The sequence below is a fragment of the Octopus sinensis genome, linkage group LG11 (genome assembly GCF_006345805.1).
Source record: "Octopus sinensis linkage group LG11, ASM634580v1, whole genome shotgun sequence".
Taxonomy (NCBI): Eukaryota; Metazoa; Mollusca; class Cephalopoda; order Octopoda; family Octopodidae; genus Octopus; species Octopus sinensis.
The window spans coordinates 19,260,606-19,282,596 of record NC_043007.1 but is presented as its reverse complement, the minus strand read 5'-3'; the positions used below and the strand labels follow the sequence as shown (position 1 = coordinate 19,282,596).

The 21,991-nt window shown below is 38.4% G+C and overlaps 1 protein-coding gene and 1 long non-coding RNA gene across 2 annotated transcripts in view; one reads left to right on the top strand and one right to left on the bottom strand.

Moving 5' to 3' along the window:
* The first annotated feature begins 1,319 nt into the window (after nt 1–1,319).
* On the top strand, nt 1,320–19,539 carry LOC118765332. Its single transcript, XR_005001169.1, has 3 exons — nt 1,320–1,812; nt 7,358–7,363; nt 19,529–19,539. It is a non-coding gene; the product is annotated as an uncharacterized LOC118765332 (long non-coding RNA).
* The window catches only part of LOC115217450 (rRNA-processing protein FCF1 homolog), a 15,062-nt gene continuing 1,310 nt past the window's right edge, over nt 8,240–21,991 (bottom strand). Inside the window, exons 2-8 of the mRNA XM_029787154.2 lie at nt 19,804–19,877; nt 14,889–14,954; nt 13,411–13,559; nt 11,982–12,054; nt 11,454–11,541; nt 10,285–10,379; nt 8,240–8,368 (exon numbers count right to left, since the gene is read on the bottom strand). Coding sequence (XP_029643014.1) covers nt 8,320–8,368; nt 10,285–10,379; nt 11,454–11,541; nt 11,982–12,054; nt 13,411–13,559; nt 14,889–14,954; nt 19,804–19,877 — 594 coding nt within the window. The 3' untranslated portion in view covers nt 8,240–8,319. The remainder of the gene's footprint in view (nt 8,369–10,284; nt 10,380–11,453; nt 11,542–11,981; nt 12,055–13,410; nt 13,560–14,888; nt 14,955–19,803; nt 19,878–21,991) is intronic.

Sequence of the window (21,991 nt, the reverse complement as noted above, 5' to 3'; positions counted from 1 at the left end):
TCCTTCTAAACACACTCTACTGCCTTTAGTGAAAAAAAAATAGTTCCATTATACTAAAGAATAGTAGGTGCATGGCTTAATAGATAAACTGTTGGGCTCGTGGTCATAATGTCGAGGTTTCAATTACTGGACCGGGCAGTGCATTGTCTCTTTGGTCAAGAAACTTCAATTTGTTGCTGTCCACTCAGCTGAAAGTATGTGTATCTTTTGCAGAATTAGCACATTTTGGAATATTGCAAAATACAAGATCTCATTGGTTGCCGGTAACTAGGCCCGCTGGACGATGGTACTGAAGTAGACCCACATTCTATAGCAACAAACCCCCAAAACTATAGGGAAAAAAAAAGAGATAAAACACATCCCAAGATATACCAGAGTGGGATTGAACCCAGGACCTAACCATTACAAAACAAACTTATTATTATTCAGTCATCCATTCTTACTGTTGCTGGCAGAACAGTTAGAGTGTCAGACAAAATTTCTTCTGGCTCTCTACACTCTGAGTTCAAGTCCCACCGAGGTAATGTCGTTGGGTAATACCCCTTCCTCTTAAATTGATGGCATTGTGCCAAAATTTGAGATTATTATTATTATTGAAGGCAGCAAGCTGGCAGAATTGTTAGCACACTGGACAAGATGCTTAGTGACATTTCACCCATCATTAAGCTGAGTTCAAATTCTGCTGAGGTCAACTTTGCCCCTTGTCTGTATTTTTTTTTTGGGGGGGGGGTCAATAAAATAGGTACCAGTTGAATACTGGGGTCACTATAATCAACTAGGGCCACCCACCCCTTTCCCAAAACTTTAGGCGTTGTGCCAAGAGTTTGAAACCATTGTTACTATTAGGGATGGACAAAATGTTTTTAGGTTCAAATCCTAGTGAGATTGACCATGTTGTTTAATCTTTCCAGGATCGGTAAAATATGCACCAGTCAAACTCTGACCACGATTTAAAAGACAAAAAAAAAAGAGTACCTGTCCCAAATGTATGGCCTTCTTTTCAGGTAAGAAATCACCATAAAGGCAGTGGAATAAGCAGAATTGGTAATCTATCAGTCAAAATGTCTTTTACGGACAATATTTTATATTCTGTGTTAAAATCCAGACAAGTTAACCCTTTCATTACAGTATTTCTTTTAAGATGCTCTGTGTTTCTTTCAGTTACTTTAAATATAACAAAGCATTTAGTAAAATAACTTAGTTATCATTAAGCTAGTGTTAGGAACATAAATTGCGACTAAGGTTTGGTGGAAGATTTTAATTCAGAACTTTTGAAAACAAGACATTTGTACTACAGAACCAGTGGGGGTTTCAGCCGGGTTGCTACCAAAAGGGTTAAACTTTGTCTTTCATCCTTTATCGCTTGAAATAAGTACCACTGTAGTATTGGGGAGCAATGTAATCCACTTGACTTCAAAATCATCTGAAGACTATTGTCTTCGTTAGAAGCTATTAATTAGTGCACCAGAAGGTAGCAAGCTTGCAGAATCATTAGCACATCTTTATGTTTTGAGTTCATATTCTGCTGAGGTTGACTTTGCCTTTTATCCTTTTGTGGTTGACTACCAGTTAAGCTCTGGGGTTGATGTAATCGACTTAATCCTTGCCTGCCCACCCCTGGTGAAGAAGCAGAAGCTGAAAAAGCATCAGATATGATGCCACAGATTTACTGAGACATGTCCCCTTTATGTTCCGAGTTCAAATCCTGCCAAAGTCGACTTTGCCTTTCATCCTTACAGGTGTTGATAAACTAAAGCACCAGTTAAATTACTGGGGTCAGTTTAAATGACCAACGTACTCCTCCCAACATACGTAACCCTTAAGGTAGTTCTCAGAGAGATTCGGTGCAACACAATGTGGCAAGGCTGGTCCTGTTTGAATTACTGGTACTACTCATTTTTGTCAGCTGAGTGGACCGGAGCAAAGTGAAATAAAGTGTCTTGCTCAAGGACATAACATGCAGTTAGGAATCGAACTCAGACCCTAATGGTCTTGAATTGAATGCTCAAACCACTTACCTACAAACCTTCACTACTCATCCTTGAAACCAACGCCATCTCAACTTCATACACCCCCACCACATACCCTTCAGTTGCCATTCCTTCATTAGTAATACATATCTATAATAAATACACACACTCACCAACGTGCATACATGTCTGTTTGTGTGTTAATGCTTTCCTCTTTATAAAATCAATTCCATATATACATACATACATATATGTATGTATATAGGAGTGGCTGTGTGGTAAGTAGCTTGCTTACGAACCACATAGTTCTGGGTTCAGTCCCACTGCGTGGCACCTTGGGCAAGTGTCTTCTACTATAGCCTCGGGCTGACCAAAGCCTTGTCAGTGGATTTGGCAGATGGAAACTGAAAGAAGCCCGTCACATATGTGTGTGTGTATATATATATATATATATATATGTGTGTGTGTGTGTGTGTGTATGTATGTATATATGTGTGTATATATTTATGTGTCTGTGTTTGTCTCCCCACCATTGCTTGACAACTGATGTCGGTGTGTTTACATCCCCATAACTTAGCAGTTCAGCAAAAGAGACTGATAGAATAAGTACTAGGCTTATGAAGAATAAGTCCTGGGGTCGATTTGTTCAACTAAAGGGAGTGCTCAAGCATGGCCATAGTGAAAAGAATAAAAGACTATATATACATCTTAAAAAAAAGACTCCGCCGGTTACGACGACGAGGGTCCCAGCTGATACGATCAACGGAACAGCCTGCTCATGAAATTAACATGCAAATAGCTGAGCATTCCACAGACGCGTGTACCCTTAACGTAGTTCTCGGGGATAATCAGCGTGACACAGAGAGTGACAAGGCTGACCCTTTGAAATACAAGTACAACTCATTTTTGCCAGCTGAGTGGACTGGAGCAACGTGAAATAAAGTGTCTTGCTCAAGGACACAACGCGTCGCCGGGAATGGAACTCACAACCTTACGATCATGAGCCGAATGCCCTAACCACTAAGCCACGCGCCCTCACTTATATACATATATGAACATAATGAAGAACTTAATTTCAAAACCAGATACAGGCATCGGAATGACTTTTGATTGGAAGACTAAGACTCGCCTCCTGTCTCCATGGCATCCATCCCAGTTTGACTGCAAAACATTTCACGTGCATGAAGCCAGCAGCTTGCAAATTGTGTTTTAATGATTATCATGAAACAACCAAATATGCACTTATTCTGGTTTTGAAAATAAGCTCTTCATCTACGTATATGCATAGAAAGAGATAAACAGGTATACGATATTGAGACTCCGTAGCTATTTGTTAAAATTAAATTTTAATATACAAGCAGTTAATATTTCATTGGTAACAGTCTGCATGTGTATATATATACATACATACAGTCACATGGACACTTGTACAGCCAACAGTACAATTCAATATATATAATGTAAAAGAATATATAACTATATGTGTGCATATGTGTGTGTGTGTATATATATGTATATATATATATATATATATATATATAACTAGAAATGAGGCCTGTATGGCTTCGTGTGTGTGTGTGTATATATATATACACACACATTACACTTGTGTTGTTATAGAAAGAAATGCATACAAATGATTGAATGATGGTATGTATACATAGAAAATCCAAGAGTGTAGACATTTATCCATGCATTTATGTATAGGTGTAATGACATATATATAGATATTGAATTATACACCTGTATTGATATGAATGATAATACGACGAATCTACATACATTCATCAGCCTCATATGCATATATATATATATATACACACACACATACATACATACACAGATTCACACTTATTTCTATATACACACAAGTATCTGAATAAGCTTTAATTATATATATATGTGTGTATGTGTTATATATTGTATTTTAATGTATATGAGGAACCCCCTAATTTGGGGGGTTAAAATTTAGAAAAAACGGTTTTGTAAGGGATTGTAATACTATCCATGTATAAGAAACTCCCACTTTTTGAACCTAATTTTTGACAGAAAAACAGTCCCTTATACACAATAAAATACGGTATATACATACATATGTACATACACAAGTGTCTATGTATGGGTTTGTGAGTATGTGACTCTATAGATATTTCTATATGTATGTATATACTCAAACAAACATATATATACACAGAGGAGGTTTATGCGTACTTATAAACACATCCATACTGCTATAACCATAATATATATGTATGCATCTAACCCATGACAGCATGGAATATGGATGTTAAATGACAATGATGACGATGACAATATAAGTACATGTATATGTGTGTATATGTATGTGTGTATATATATATTTATCTATTTTCTGCTGTTATCATTTCCACTCAATTTGTTTCCACAAATTTTAAAACACACACACACACACACACACACACATACATACATAAAAATAATAATAATAATAATAATCTTACTATTTATCTAACGTTGCTCATTCAGTCATGCCATCACTATTTCTTTCCCCCCTCACGCTCTTTCCCTGCCCCGCTGCCCCTCCGTGAACTTTGCTCCTCTCCTCCCTTACTTAAATAACCTTGCGCTAATTGAAAAGAATTTAAAAAAAAAAAAAGAAATTTAAATTAAATAAATTAAATAATTATAATTATGGATTAAGAGACACAAAACAAAAAAAAAAGATAAAGAAATAAAAAAACTAATTCCTCTACTTTTGTTTTGTTGTTGCTTTTTTGTATTTCTTTTTGGTTTTTTACTGATATTGTTATTTAGCCCCGAGATGCCCTGATCAGGCAGATGCGTTAGAGTAACTGTGTCTCAACCTGTATATATAAATATATATATAGGTGCAGGAGTGGCTGTGTGGTAAGTAGCTTGCTTACCAGCCACATAGTTCCGGGTTCAGTCCCATTGCGTGGCACCTTGGGCAAGTGTCTTCTGTTATAGCCTTGGGCCGAACAAACCCTTATGAGTGGATTTGAGAGACAGAAACTGAAAGAATCCCATCATATATATATATAGTGTTTGTGTGTGTGTGCATGTATATGTTTGTGTGTCTGCGTTTGTCCCCACCAACATCGCTTGAAAACCGATGTTGGTCTGTTTACGTCTCCGTCACCTAGTGGTTCAGCAAGAGAGACCAATAGAATAGGTACTGGGCTTACAAAGAATAAGTCCCGGGGTCGATTTGATCAACTAAAGGTGGTGCACCAGCATGGCCACAGTCAAATGACTGAAACAAATAGAATATATTTTTTCTTTTTCTTTTACTTGTTTCAGTAATCTGACTATGGCTATGCTGGAGCACTGCCTTTAGTCGAACAAATCGACCCCAGGACTTATTCTTAGTAAGCCTAGTACCTATTTCACTGGTCTCTTTAGTCGAACAGCTAAGTTATGGGGACGTAAACACACCAAGATCGGTTTTGTCAAGCAATGGTGGGTAGACAAATAAACACACACATATATATATATGTATATATATATACGATGGGCTTCTTTCAGTTTCCGTCTACCAAATCCCCTCACAAAGCTTTAGTCGGCCAGAGGCTACAGTAGAAAACACTTGCCCAAGGTGCCACACAGTGGGACTGAACCCGGAACCATGTGGTTGAGAAGTAAGCTACTTTATTTCTTTTAAATTGCCATAAAGGCATCCTATAGAGGGGACACTACAAAACATGTGGGGACATATAACAATTGAAAAGGAACATGAGAAAATATATTAAGGTTATGATAACATGCATGACATCTAAAAAATGAAAATATGAAGAGATTGCTACTCACCCTACACTGAGTAACACCACTCGCTGCCTCTGAGTCCTAATTCGTCTTTAGTCTCTGGTCTAGTCCTTCTATTTCCACTCTCACTATTGCTCAATGACAAGATTCTTCCGTAACCTTTTTTCACTGGGGGAGGGGTCTTCTAAATTCTGTGGTGTCTGCTCTTTTTTCTTGTGGGAAAAGGGAGTGGGTGGATCTGGTGTCTGTATAGGGCGGGTGGGATGGAGTTGGACTGGGGTACCACATCACACTTAGTGTTCTTTCTTTTCTTCCTTCTACTCTGTTACTATCCATTCTTCCTCCTTTTGTCCGTCTTTCTTTTCTTCCTCTTTTTTCTCCGCCATCTCCACAACTGGTTCATCTGTTGTTTCATCTATTGTTTTCTTCTGTAGAGGGTAGTGTGCTCTAATGTGGCCTTTTTGGCCACATTTAAAGCATCGCAGAATTCTGCCCTCTACCCATACTCTCAATACTATTTCTCCCAAATTTTCTAGTTGCTTCGCCTTCGCTTATATGATAATTTCCAATATTTTTCCTTTATAGTCTCCTTCCTCCATCTCTGTGGCTTGGAGGACAGCTGCCGCAACCTAAGCCACTTCTATATCAGGTGGAATTCCTTCTACCCTCACCTTAGAAGTCTTTCTTCCAAGGTACGTGGGTAGAAGTACTAGTTCCTCAGTTTTTACAGTTGTACTTGCCAGCCACTTTGCCTCCTCTGCTGTCCTAATCTGGACAACCACTGTCCCATATCCGTTTCCTTTTGCTATATATTTTACTTCTTCAAAAGCCCCTTCAGAGCTTTTTCTACTTTTTCCATCTCCATCCGCTCCACCTTCCTACTCTCTACTGAGTGCACTTTGTAGGCAATGGTCTTCTTTTCCATATTTACCATAACCCTTTTCGGGGGTAATAACTTTACATCACTGACCACCTTCTGTGTCATCTTACTCAGCTCCTTCAGTCCGGTTAGGTCCACTTCCCTTTTCTTTACCTCTGCCGCCTTAGCAAAACTCTTTACTCTTTCCAAATGCTCGTCCATTCTGTTTACCGCCTTAACGAGCTCCTCCTCTGCTGGGGATAGTTCATACTCGCTAAGATCCGAATACATTCCTTTCCACTGGTACAACACTCACCAACAAACCGCAGTGAAGCAGCTCAAAATATTCCGTCCGTCTCATCAAAAATCAACACAGCGAATAAACTGGCGCATGCACGTAAGCGACTACTTACCACACAACCACGCCTGTGCTTATATATATATGTATATATATATACACACACACACACATACATATATACAGAAAGTAGATCAGGCTTATTTCAAGAGGGGGAGATGGATTCTCTACTTCGGAGAATGGTCCCATTCTCTGTCAAAGTCCTTAGAGGTAGGCCAAAGTGCCAGTTGATTTCAGGATCATGATGAGCACAATGTCCAGTACAAAGGAGTAGCACTCAGAGCTGTTTAATGATGCAGCGATGACCCTAATTTCTTGGAAACCAGGAGATCCAAGATCATTTCGGCAACTTTGAAAACAAACAAGATACATAGGAATGATTACAGAAGACAGGAAGACATATGTCAGTGACCTGTGTTTGATGTAGAACCGAGAGGATATAAAGAAATCTACCGTGAGAAGTCGGTTGGCAGACAAATAATGACCCCAGAACTAATACCTTCTTGGCACAACTTGAACTCAGATTTCTGTGTCTAGCAGCTTAGTTTAACCATTTAGCATTCAAACCGGCCATATCCGGCCTAAATATTCTACCAGTTTTATGTTAAAAGTGGCCAGATGTAGCCTCTCACACCTAACCGACATTGTCTTTCTAAAACTAAATAATCACATCGTGAAAATGTCTTAGCTACAAGATAATGCATGGTTAATCCAAAGCAATGTGAATAAGTAAGCAGAGCATTTGACAGAGTAATCTGAATGCTAAAGGGTTTATGATCAGAACTTCATTAATGGTAATGTACAATGATATTAAGGTGGCGAGCTGGCAGGAATGTTAGCACGCCGGGTAAAATGTGTAGCCGTATTTCGTCTGCTGTTACGTTCTGAGTTCAAATTCCGCCGAGGTCGACTTTGCCTTTCATCCTTTCGGGGTCGATTAAATAAGTACCAGTTACCGCCTGACTGGCCCCCGTGCCAGTGGCACGTAAAAGCACCCACTACACTCTCGGAGTGGTTGGCGTTAGGAAGGGCATCCAGCTGTAGAAACTCTGCCAGATCAAGACTGGAGCCTGGTGCAGCCATCTGGTTCGCCAGCCCTCAGTCAAAATCATCCAACCCATGCTAGCATGGAAAGCGGACATTAAACGATGATGATGATTATGCACTGGGGTCGATATAATCGACTTAATCCATTTGTTTGTCCTCTCTGTGTTTAGCCCCTTGTGGGTAATAAAGAAATAGGTAATGTATGATGTTATGCAGACAGACGAAACATTGAGGAGAGAAAACATGAGAATACATGGTGTTGTTTATAAACATTATTTATTAACAATAATAAAGCCGCTCTCTCGCACTCACCACCCAGTCTTTCAAACCCGTGGAGCTCCGTAGGCATCTGGCATTCTTTCTATTGAATATCTGAAAAATATAGAAAGAAAATAACAAAAAAAATCGTTCAGTTAATAAGATTAAAAACTGAGAGTATCATCATCATCATCATTTAACGTCTGTTTTCCATGCTGGCATGGGTTGAATGGTTCAACTGGGGTCTGGGAGGCCAGGGGGTACTGGCAGTGGCCATGAATGGTTGGTGCTTTTTACATGCCACCGGCATGGAAGCCAATCAAGGCGGCACTGGCATCAGCCACATATGGATGGATGCTTTTTAGGTGCCAGGGGAGGCTAGCAGCAGCCACGATCGGTTGGTGCTTTTTACGTGCCACCGGCATGGAAGCCAGTCAAGGCAGCGCTGGCAACGGCCACATACGGATGGTGCTTTTTAGGTGCCAGGGGAGGCTGTCAATGGCCACGATTGGTTGGTGCTTTTTACGTGCCATCAGCTTATAAATACGTTTAGTGAAAATTAGTGACTTTTGCCTAATTTCAAGCACATTTTATTGGTGGGTGTCGGATGAGTTGGTCCTTTTATTTAAATCCTTTCCAAAATTATTTGAATTAACATGAAAAATATTAATATTGAAGCGATTTATGGCCCTTATTTTTGGTACCTCAACTCTTTCTCTATGGCAGTACTGCCGTTTGATTTCTATATCTGTTAGTTTCTACTAAGATAGAGACGCAAGTAGAGAAATGAAAATAAAACTTTGGAAACAGCAACACCGTCATAACTTAAGTGGAAACCATGAGCATGCTTTCAAGGGAGATAATCAGAGAAAGATTTGAAAGTCAATGTAAGATTGTAATACTTCATGTAAAGTAAATATAACAAATAATCCAGAATCCGTGTTCAAAACCGGATCAATACAAAAATCTAATCAGTTTATACCAGTCATGAGGCCAAACATCCCTGAAAGTTTCATCCAAATCCATTCAGCGGTTCTTGAGATATCTTGTCCAGGGACAAACAAACAAACATGACTGAAAACAATACCTCCGTCTTTGCTAAGGTGGAGATAATAATAACAATAATGATCTTTTCTACTATAAACACAAGGCCCGAAATTGGGTGGGGTAGACGATAGCATCAACCCTCGTACTCAGCTGGTACTTATTTTATTGACCCCAATAGGACGAAAAGTAAAGTCAGCCTCAGTGGAATTTGAACGCAGAATGTGAAGACAGACAAAATGCTTAGTGGCATTTCGTCTGATGTGCTAACAGTTCTGCTAGTATGCCATCTTAATAATGATAATCATCATCATCATCGTTTAACGTCCGCTTTCCATGCTAGCATGGGTTGGACGACTTTGACTGAGGGCTGGCGAACCAGATGGCAGCACCAAGCTCCAATCTTGATCTGGCAGAGTTCCTACAGTTCGATGCCCTTCCTAACGCCAACCACTCCGAGAGTGTAGTGGGTGCTTTTTACGTGCCACAATAATAATAATAATCTTTTCTACTGAAGGCACAAGGCCTGAAATTTGTGGGGAGGGGAGTAGTTGATTACATCGACTCCAGTGTTTCACGGGTACTTAATTTATTGACCCCAAAAGGACGAAAGGAATTTGAACTCAGAGCAGAGCGGCAGACGAAATACCATAAAGCATTTCACCCAGCCTGCTAATGATTCTCCCAGCTTGCCACATTTCAATAATAATAATAATAATAATAATAATAATAATCCATTCTATTATAGGCACAAGGCCTGAAATTTGGGAGGAGGAAACTGGTCAATCACATTGACATCAGTGTTTCATTAGCACTTAATTTATTGACCCCGAAAGGATGAATGGCAAAGTCGACCTCGTAGCAACACAGCTAAGCATTTTTTCCAGTGAGCTAATGATTCTGCCAGCTGACTGCCATAATAATAATAATAATAATAATAATAATAATAATAATAATGATAATTTGCAAAGCCAAATAATACTCACCCTCCTTTCCGCAAGAACATTATAGGAACTCCAGGGATTTTGCGAATGCGCCGTTTTAAGTCTTTATCACATGTACCAACAATATAACATTTGTGCTGAGAATACAGAAAGAAGAAAAAAAATGCACATGAAAGCTATGCAACATTATTCTTTGATTCTTCCTTTATTGGTTTTCAATCCCAAGCCTCTAATGATACTGAGAAACATCATGGCCAATTTCAATTATTTTCACACCAGAAAAGTGACAAAAGGCAAAATGAATTTAGAAAATGAAATAAATTGAATATCATGATGTTTTTCTCTAAACACTACAGATTTTGTTCTGTAACTGCTTTGGCAAGGTTTTTACAGCTGGATGCCCTTCCAAATGCCAGCCACTTTACAATGTGGACCAGATGCTCTTTAAGGATCACCAAGTAAGTTACTTGCAAAGTCACAGAATTTAAATAAGCGAAGCATGGAATTGTTGGCACCACATTTATTCCACAGTTTCAACAGTCATAAGACAGGAATAAGTTTAATTTATCAGCCCCGAAAGGATGAAAGGTAAGTCAACCTCAGCAGAATTTGAACTCAGAACATAAAGACAGACAAAATGCAGTTAAGCATCTTACTCAGCCTGATAACAATTCAACCAGCTCACCACCTTTTTAATAGTAATAGTAATTTCTTCCACTACAGGTACACAGCCTAAAATTTGGGTGAGGGGACCAGTCAATTACATCAACCCCAGTGTTTCACTGGTACTTAATTTATCGACCCCAAAATGATGAAAGGTAAATGGCATAGTGGTTAAGAGCGTGGGCTACTAAACCCAAACTTCCGAGTTCGATCCCAGGCAGTGACCTGAATAATAACAATATTGAAAAATACCTTATTGTTTGAAAATTTCCCCAAGACACCTGCTGAAGGCTGGAAGGTATATCAGCCGAAATGTTGTGTTAAAAACAAACAAGATGAGGACCAATATCCATCAATTGTAAATAATGCAAATAATGTGCATAATTCCTCATCTCTTAAATAGAAAACTGAACCTTGGTGATATCTGAACTGAGAATGTAAAAACAGATGAAATGCAGATAAACATCTTCCCCAGCATGTTAACAATTCAACCAGTTCGCCATCTTTTTAATAATAATAATAATAATAATAATAATAATAATAATCACCTGAGTCACGTGTTGTACCAAACAGTCATCAGCGTAGGTACCTTTGTGGAGACATGACAACCGTTCAATGCGGGAATCTTTTAGGATTCTGAAATGGGAAAATAAGTAACAATAATAAATCAGATTCAAGTTACGATGAAAATAAACAAACAAAGTTTGCTTTAGAAACATCGAGATATATTGAAAGATATGGAAATAATTTATTCTCAAATTGCCCACTAACGAACTGTTCTGCAATTTTTAAGATTTATAAATCTAGCTTTATAAGATGCTTAAGGTAAAGTACTTGACATGTAATCACAGGGATGTGAGTTCAAGTTACATGGCTGTAAGGAAAGATGGAGACACATTGTGCAACGAAATGGTTCATATTGAGTTGATTAAAAATGTAATGGCAAGTATTTATTGACATTTTTCTTTCCTTTAAAAATAGCACCAACTTTCCAGACAACCCAATATTTTAAAGGCCAGTCAACACACAATATTAATTATTAAACGAAACAGACAGAAAAAAGGTAAAGGTCTTACTTTAAGGCAACTCTGAATTTGCTGCCAAGTTTTTCTAATTCTCCAAACACACAATCTGTCACATATGGTATACCTGTAAAAAAGGAAAGATCAGGTGTTTATCTATGAGGTCACCAAAAACCAGCAAGACAAGTACTATCTAATTTTATACAGCAGCCAAAAAGGATAACATACTCTCTTACTTGTTTCAGTCATTTGACTATGGCCATGCTGGAGCACCACCTTTAACCGAGCAAATCAACCCCAGGACTTATTCTTTGGAGGCCTAGTACTTATTCTATCAATCTCTTTTGCCGAACCGCTAAGTTACATGGATGTAAACACACCAGCATCAGTTGTCAATCAATGTTGGGGGGACAAACACACACACACACACATATATATATATATGATGGGCTTCTTTCAGTTTCCATCTACCAAATCCACTCACAAGGCTTTGGTCAGCCCGAGGCTATAGTAGAAGACACTTGCCCAAGGTGTCACGCAGTGGGACTGAACCCGGAACCATGTGGTTGGGAAGCAAGCTACGTACCACACAGCCACTCCTGCGCCTAAGTACTATCTAATTTTATACAGCAGCCAAAAAGGATAACATACTCTTTTACTTGTTTCAGTTATTTGACTGTGGCCATGCTGGAGCACTGCCTTCGAGCAAATCGACCCCAGGACTTATTCTTTGGAGGCCTAGTACTTATTCAATCAGTCTCTTGCCAAAACACTAAGTTACAAGGATGTAACCACACCAGCATCGGTTGTCAAGCGATGTTGGGGGGACAAACACAGACACACAAACATACACACACAGTTTCCATCTACCAAATCCACTCACTTGGTCGGCCCGAGGCTATAGTAGAAGACACTTGCCCAAGGTGCCACGCAGAACCCAGAACCATGTGGTTCGTAAGATGCTTAAGGTAAAGCACTTGACATGTAATCACAGGGATGTGAGTTCAAGTTACATGGCTGTAAGGAAAGATGGAGACGCATTGTGCAACAAAATGGAAAAGAAATAATCATTGTTTTGATGTTTGCTTTTCCATACCAGCATGAACTGGCCAGAGTTCACCAAGGCAGATTTTCTACAGCAGGATGCACTTCCTGCAGCTAACCCTCAACTACTTCCAAGCCTATTTGGTGAGTAGGGTGGGATGAAAAAAACAAACCCAACAAAGGGCAGGTGAACCCAGGAGAGTGAATGACCATCCAGTTACCAACATTTATGAATATGCATGAAGACCTAGAAATTTCTTGCCTAAGGTGCCATGCAGTGGGACTGAACCTAGAACCATGTGGTTGGGAAGCAGGCTTCTTACCACAAAGCCACTGGATTCTGCGAAGGTGCTTTACACTAGAACTGAACCCTAAACCACATGGTTGCAAAGCAAATGTAAATATATGAATAATACAAAGAAAGAAAAAAAAAACTTACATTTAGCATAAAGACAATCCATGAGACCTTTGAAAAGGTCCACTTTGTTCTTGACTGAGAAATGTATGAAATTTGTGTCTAGCAGAACCCGATAGGGTGGACCCAACTGGGTGTTGTAAGTGAAAAATAATGCAGAAGAGGTCTGTGGTCTGCAAAAGAGAAAAAGATTAAATGATTTCATACATAGGGACAAATACATATTATCATCATTGTTTTAAAATCTATTTTATTCATTTATAATATATACATATTCAAGCAAGGTTGTTGCTAGTACCGGTGGCACATAAAAGCACCCACTACACTCTCACAGTGGTTGGTGTTAGGAAGGACATCCAGCTGTAGAAACTGCCAGATCAAGATTGAAGCCTGGTGCAGCCATCTGGTTCACCAGCCCTCAGTCAAATCGTCCAACCCATGAAATTACCAACGAATTACAGCTGTCATTTGCATTAGACAGAGAAGTGATGCGAAGGGCGGGGTTGAGAGGGAAGAATGGACTGCAAGCATACACAGAATGCTTTTAGAACAGCATTTTTGGTAAAGTGGACAGGTCTTCTCAAGCAGTGTGAATCACCAGTCATCTCAGTATTTCGTCATTTCTTCTTGAGATCTACCTTCCTGACTTCAGCTTTCTTCTTCTGCAAGCGCCATCCAAAATATATATATATACATATCAAGGGTAAAGATCCCCTTTGGTCATGAATTACCATGGGATTGCACCTAGAAAGTTCGTCTCTGAGATACAAGTTCAGGTAAGGTTGTTTATGGAAGACTAGCAGTCGCCCATGTGTCCCAGCCTCCCTTCTCCATGACACTGTTACCCAAGGGAAAGGCAAAGGGGCCGATACAGCTTGGCACCTGTGACATCGCAACTCATTTCTACAGCTGAGCGAACTGGAGCATCGCTTGTGGGCCACGGTGTCCACTTGTTGCTGACTCCTGGTTTAGCCATGCCCCTACTGTTGAGCATATGGGTGTTTGCTAGCCAGACATCTCTGTGCCATGTGACAAACATACATGACGTCTCTCTCTAGTTACGCAACATGTACACATTTTATGAACTGAACTAGCAGTATCACCCAGCGTTGCTCAGGTTTGTTTCGACCCTTTAGAATTGGAAGTAAAAATTTTGCATTATTTAGCTTGTTATTCACTTTAAGTAAACATTTTTCTGGTTGAAATACACCGAAAAATGGTGACACAGCAGTAAAAAAAATCGTAAAAATAGGGATTTTCATAGAAAAAAAAAGCACCTTTTTGATGTAAATAATTTTTGGTGTTAACATGGTCTGATTTGAAGAGCAAGCCTTCTTCTATCATACTCTCAATTTTGGTCAACTTGCGCCGCAGGGTCTCGGAGGAGATAGTGTTAGTTGAAGGCTACCAAACCTGCCACACACACACAGACAACCTCAGCTTTATATATATAGATTTTTGAATAAAAAAAAAATTATGAACAGCACAGAAGAATTACTTACGCATCTCGAACAATTATATCACTTTTGTCGATTTTCTTTTTTTTAGGTTTTTGTTGATTATGTTTTCTGTTTAAAAGAAAAAGATAAATATATAAGCAATAATAAATCTCTGAACAAGGTATAAACAGTAGCTGCATGACATCATGAAGTATATTTGCCACCTAAATGTGGCTAACCCTAAAAATACACAGCATGCAATACAGCTGGATGCCCTTCCTAATGCAAACCCCTTTACCGACTGTACTGGCTGCTTTTTACATGGCATGCATTACTGCTTGTCTATCCACATTGTTTTGAATTAATCACACATCTTGTAACTTTGAGATTTCAATGGCATGTTTCTATATTTTTAGAATGGCATTGTAGGATAGGTGTGAGAGTTTGAATTTGGGCAGTTTTAACGTAAAACAGGTAGAATATTTCGGCCAGATTAAATTCTTCATTATTTCCAAAATTAATTAAAACAAAAACAGCAGATCTCCATAGAAATATAGTAACAAAAGGTTTAAGCAGACGGTGTGAATGACCACACTGTCCAGACCTAGATCATGAGGTACAATAGAAAGAAAAAGTTAACAGTAGGGCTAGGAGATTTTTTTTTTTTCTACTCTAGGCACAAGGCCTGAAATTTTTTTTTAGGGAGGGGAGTAAATCGATTAGATAACCGTAGTACACAACTAGTACTTAATTTATTGACCCTGAAAGGATGAAAGGCAAAATCGACCTCAGCAGAATTTGATCTCAGAACGTAAAGACAGACGAAATACCACTAAGCATCTCGCCCAGCGTGCTAATGTTTCTGCCAGCTCACCCACCTTGGGCTAGGAGACATATTGGCACAGCCATGAAACATTTTGATGCATCTGTTTTGGCACCATTGATTCGATGCTGACTTAGTTGACATCAGACGTTTTAATGTTTCTCTCCTTTCCTCTTTCTGTCTGTGAGCATATGTGTATGAAGAGAAAGTGTTTATATCACTTGTATTCAATTAACCCTTTCGTTACCAACCTGGCTGAAACCGCCTCTGGCTCTGTAGTTCAAATGTCTTGTTTTCATAAGTTTTGAATTAAAATCTTCCACCAAACCTTAGTCACAATTTATGTTCCTAACACCAGCTTAATGATAACTAAGTTATTTTACTAAATTCTTTGTTATACTTAAAATAATTGAAAGAAACATAAAGCATCTCAACAGAAATATGGGAACAAAAGGGTTAAGAATCAGTAGAAGACATAAGAGGAGACCTCAAATGTGGTCTCTCTATATGCTAGAAATAATAGCCTAAATTTCCTTCAAACCACACCCTTCCAATTGCTTCAAATGTGCATCTGCCCAAATGTAGAGATGTGTTTAACCCTTTCGTTACCAACCCAGTTGAAACTGCCTCTGGCTCTGTAGTACAAATATCTTTTCATAAGTTTTGAATTAAAATCTTCCACCAAATCTTAGTCACAATTTATGTTCCTAACACTAGCTGAATGATAACTAAGTAATTTTACTAAATTCTTTGTTATATTTAAAATTAATTGAAAGAAACCCAGAACATCTCAAATGGCTGAAACTGTCTGTGGCTCTGTAGTACAAATGTCTTGTTTCCATAAGTTTTGAATTAAAATCTTCCACCAAATCTTAGTCACAATTTATGTTCCTAACACTAGCTGAATGATAACTAAGTAATTTTACTAAATTCTTTGTTATATTTAAAATTAATTGAAAGAAACCCAGAACATCTCAAATGGCTGAAACTGTCTGTGGCTCTGTAGTACAAATGTCTTGTTTCCATAAGTTTTGAATTAAAATCTTCCACCAAATCTTAGTCACAATTTATGTTCCTAACACTAGCTGAATGATAACTAAGTAATTTTACTAAATTCTTTGTTATATTTAAAGTAATTAAAAGAAACACAGAGCATTTCAAAATAAATACAGTAACAAGAGGGTTAAGGAATTTTAATCTCTCTCTCCTCTACCCCTCTCAATCTGTATGTGTATATTTCTACTCCCTTGGATGTACATTTGCTTCCAGTGCCCAAAACATGCTGAACATCCAGTCAGCCATGCTACATCATCAGCATCCAAACAGCTGAATCCAATCATCTCATTCCATAGTAACAGCAGCATCAGTGGTAATAGTAGTGGTAATAAGGTGGCGAGCTGGCAGAAACGTTAACATGCCCGGTGAAATGCTTTGTGGTATTTCGTCCGCCGCTGCGTTCTGAGTTCAAATTCCGCCGAGGTCGACTTTGCCTTTCATCCTTTCGGGGTCGATAAATTAAGTACCAGTGATGCACTGGGGTCGATATCATCATCATCGTTTAGCGTCCGCTTTCCATGCTAGCATGGGTTGGACAGTTCAACTGGGGTCTGGGAAGCCAGAAGGCTGCTTCAGGCCCAGTCTGATCCGGCAGTGTTTCTACGGCTGGATGCCCTTCCTAACGCCAACCACTCCATGAGTGTAGTGGGTGCTTTTTACGTGCCAGACGGAGCTGGCAGACGGCCACGAACGGATGGTGCTTGTTACGTGCCATTGCTACCTTTCTGTGTCAAATTTTAGAATTTTTTTCTTGTACTATTCAAGATGCATCAGTTAACTGTTATAGGTACTGAATCCATAAGTGATTGGTTCTACATGTATCGTGAAATTTATTCATATTGTTTCCTTTAACTATCATGGAAAAAATGGTAGGAACTTTAGAGCCTGAGCAAATTGATGAAGCTCAGTCACCAGGATGCCAAAAATACAACTGAAGCAGTATGTAGTTGCTGCCATTTCTAGCTATAATCTTCATTTAACCCTTTGTCTTTTAAACCAGCCATAATATTAAACCTGTTTTATGTTCAAAATCAGCTAGATTTGGCCCCTCACACCTATGCTACAATGTTATTCTAAAAAAAATAAGCAATCATATCATCAAAATCTAAGAGAAACAAGGCAGTCATTCAGAAAAACTATACTCGTCAGGAGTAAAAAGATTACTCGGAGAGCTGGGGTTAGTTTCAATAACATCATAATGACTTAGGATAGGAACAGATATATCACTAGGATCAAACCCTCATCAAGGACATAGATACATAGAATATGCAGTGCTACTTGGGTGTGATCTACAACATAAAGGGTAATTACTTTAGGTTTTCTCTATTATACTGATTTAAGTAACAAAATCTATTGCAATCTTTTAGAATTAATTTTGTTTCATTCAAGATGCCTCTTATAATAAGATGCATCAGTTAACTGTTAGAGGTACTCAATCCATAAGTGATTGGTTCTACATGTATTGTGAAATTTACTCATATTGTTTCCTTTAACTAAATAGAAAAAATGGTAGGAACTTTAGAGCCTGTGCAAATTGATGAAGCTCAGTCTCCAGGATGCCAAAACTACAACTCAAACACTTTCTAGTCACAAAAGATTCTATCCTCAACCAAATCTCTGCTAGAAAAGCTATTATATTCTGAGTGTAGTTGCTGCTATTTCTAGCAATAATCTTCATTTAACCCTTTGTCTTTTAAACCAGCTAGATCTGGTCCCTCACACCTATGCTACAATGTTATTCCAAAGAATAAGCAATCACATCATCAAAATCTCAGAGAAACAAGGCAGTGATGATGATTCATTCAAAGCAATGCAAATAAATAAATATTACATTCTATAGTATCTGAATGTTAAAAGGTTAAACAACACACAATCATAGCAATCCACTGGGAATCAGTTTTAGAGATAAAGAAATAAACCAGGCAATGATTAACTGCCAAAGCCAAAAGCAAACAGGGATAACAACTACCAAATTCAGAACCAATTTTCTGACAGCATCTCTTCTATATTTTTTACTTGGTTTAATCAGAAGACTACAGACATGCTGCAGCACCACCTTGAAACGTTCAGTTGAACAAATCAACCTTAGTAATTTTGTTTTTAACCCTTTAGTGTTCACATTATTCTACCAAAATTAATCCTTTTTTATCCACATTGTTTAGAACTAATCATGCATTATCTTGTAGCTATGAGATTTTGATGAGGTAGCTGTTAATTTTTAAAATGATATTGTAGGGTTGGTATGAGACCAGATCTGGCCAGTTTGAATATTTTTGGCCGGATATGGCCGGTTTAAACACTAAAGGGTTAAAGCCTAATATTTATTCTAGTTTTTTTTTTTTTTTTTTTGCCAACCACTAAGAGATGGGTGCACACGCACCTTCCTCAGTTTCTATCAACCAAATGGTCTCATGAGGCATTTGTTGGCCTGGGGCTATATAGAAGAGACTTGTCCAAAGAACCACACAGTGAGACTGAACCCAAAACCATTGGCGCTCGATGCATCTCCTGGACTGCCAGTTCCTGTCAAACTGTCCAAACCCTACAGGCTGGGAACATGGGCATTAACCCTTTTGATACCAACCTGGCTCTGAGTACAACTGCCTTGTTTTCCTAAGTTTTGAATTAAGACCTTCAACCAAATCTTAGTCACAATTTATGTTCCTAACACTAGCTGAATGATAGCTAAATTATTTTACCAAATTTTCTGTTGTATTTAAAGTAATTGAAAGAAACACAGATCATCTCAACAGAAATACAGTAATGAAAGGGTTAAATGCTAATGAAGAGACCATAATTCTTTAACCACAAAATATCGAAACAGTGACCCTCTGTAGAGCACTTAATAAAACAAACCAAATATAGGGGTAAACCACAGAACCAGTTGAATCGGTGAACCCCCCAAACACTGTAGGGAATTGATTTCTTAGTAGGGATTCAATGCCTAGCATAATCGACTTAATCCGTTAGTCTGTACTTGTTTGTCCTCTCTATGTTTAGCCCCTTGTGGGCAATAAAGAAATAGGTAATAGTAATTACAAAGATAGTTACAAACACATATTAGGTTAGGAGTACCATAGTAATATAACAGACACTTACATCCGAGCATCTTTCAAACTTATCATCCGTTTCATTGAAGCAAATTTCTTGTTACTTCCTGATTTTGTTTTCGCCTGAAACAACAAAACATAGAAATGTTGAAGAATATTAAGAAGACACAACTAATCACCACCCACACACCATTTTACAAGCAAGCAGGCATCTACCATTATTATCTTCATTCAGGCTTTAAAAATAAAAGTTCTGGGGTCAATTCATACAACTAAAAATTCCTGAAAGTGGTGCTCCAGCATGGCCACAGTCTAATGACTGAAACAAGTAAAAGATATATAGAATCATCGTCATCATTTTATGTCCCATGCTTAAGTAAATCAAAATCAAAAGGAAATTGTAGTTGTGGCTGACACCAGTGCTGGTGGCATGCAATAAGCACCATTCATGTGTGGGTCACTGCCAGATCCGCCTGACCAGCTCCCTGTGTCGGTGGCACATACAAAGCACCATCAATACATGGCTGATGCCAGTGCTACCTGTCTGGCTCTCGTGCTGGTGGAATGTAAAAAGCACCCACTACACTCTTGGAGTGGTTGGCATTACGAAGGGCATCCAGCTGTAGATACATTGCCAGATCGGATTGGAGTCTGGTGCAGCCTCCTGGCTTGCCAGTCCCCAGTCAAACCGTCCAACGCATGCCAGCATGGAAAACGGGTGTTAAACGATGAAGATGATGGGCTGGACAGGTTCCACAGCATCTTTATCCCTTGTTATGTTTCTTCTTCATCTGATACACACAACAAGAGAGAAAACTGCCAACCTTTGTTCTTGTCATGTATGCCAGGTACTGGGGTATTCTTTTGTATACATATAACATAAAACTGTATACAATTTCAAACACTTCAGATGTCAATCCATCTAACTCATGACAGCATTGAAGACAGACGTGAAATGATGGTGATAATTGATATATTATAAAACTTGGAATAAGTCTCTCTGTATATGGAGGCGTCCTTCTCCATATAGACTGAGACACCTTTGCGTCACTAAAGCAACAACCCTGCAACACATGGGTCTGTTTGGGTCGTCATTACTGGTGAGGCTTTTACGAGGTAGGGGAACTATTCTGACCTCAAGGTCTTTTTTTAGTCGCCTTTTATGATGCGCAGAGGAAACGTTTGGGTCTATCCTTTGACATGCACAGCACCAGAGCAACGTAAAATGAAGTGTTTTGATCCCAGTTGGGAAACTGACCCTACGATCTGGCGATCGTGAATGAAACACCATAACCACTAGGCCACGATTTGATAAAATTCAACTCTACTTTTTGTATGGAATATTTTCGCACAACAACCATGTGAGTGTTTAAAACACGGTTGGAAACCCAAAAGAAAAAACAAAGTGAAATTAGACTTTAAGACAAAAACATACAACATTCAATTTTCAAAATAATAAAAATAATAATAATTTCTACTTTAAGCACAAGGCTTGGAATTAAGTAGGGGAGGGGTTAAGTCGATCACATGGACCCCAGTGGTCAACTGGTACTTATTTCATCGACCACGAAAGGATGAAAGACAAAGTCAGCCTCGGCAGATAATAATAATAATGATGATAATGACTACTGTATGTACACTTAGAAATACCTTTTAAGTATAAAAATATATTTAACAAGGATAGTATTGTGGAGTTGCATGTAAGATTTGTTTGGTCGCTTCTACAAGAATCTTGTACGTAATACTGTTATTGAAATATACAATATCTCTCTTAATGTATATTTTTAAATTGGAAAAAATTAATATACATATCTGAATTATTATTCTGTTTTCCTGTTTGTATTTTACTTATGAGTTTAGGACCCAAATGAATCGGCGATGTTTGATTATTTTAACGAATAAACAACGTGTTGCTCGTATGAACATAGTGGTAACAATTAGTACACCACAACATTAATTCACCAAAAACTTGTCAAAGTGGATTTGGTGCATGGCTATCCTCGCTTTTAAGGTGCTAAATTCAAATTGTTTTTTTTTTTTTAAATATGGTCCTATGTGTATTTCATCATTGATTAGATTCCTTCGAAACAGAAGTTTCGCTAAATTTTTAATACTTTGAATTGGTTGTTTTTATTTTCAGTCGAGGATTTTTCGTTTCTTAATTGATTTTTAAGGCGAACACACTCAGCAACAGTTTATAGTGAGAGTTTATCGAAGTCGATCCTCAACAAAATTCG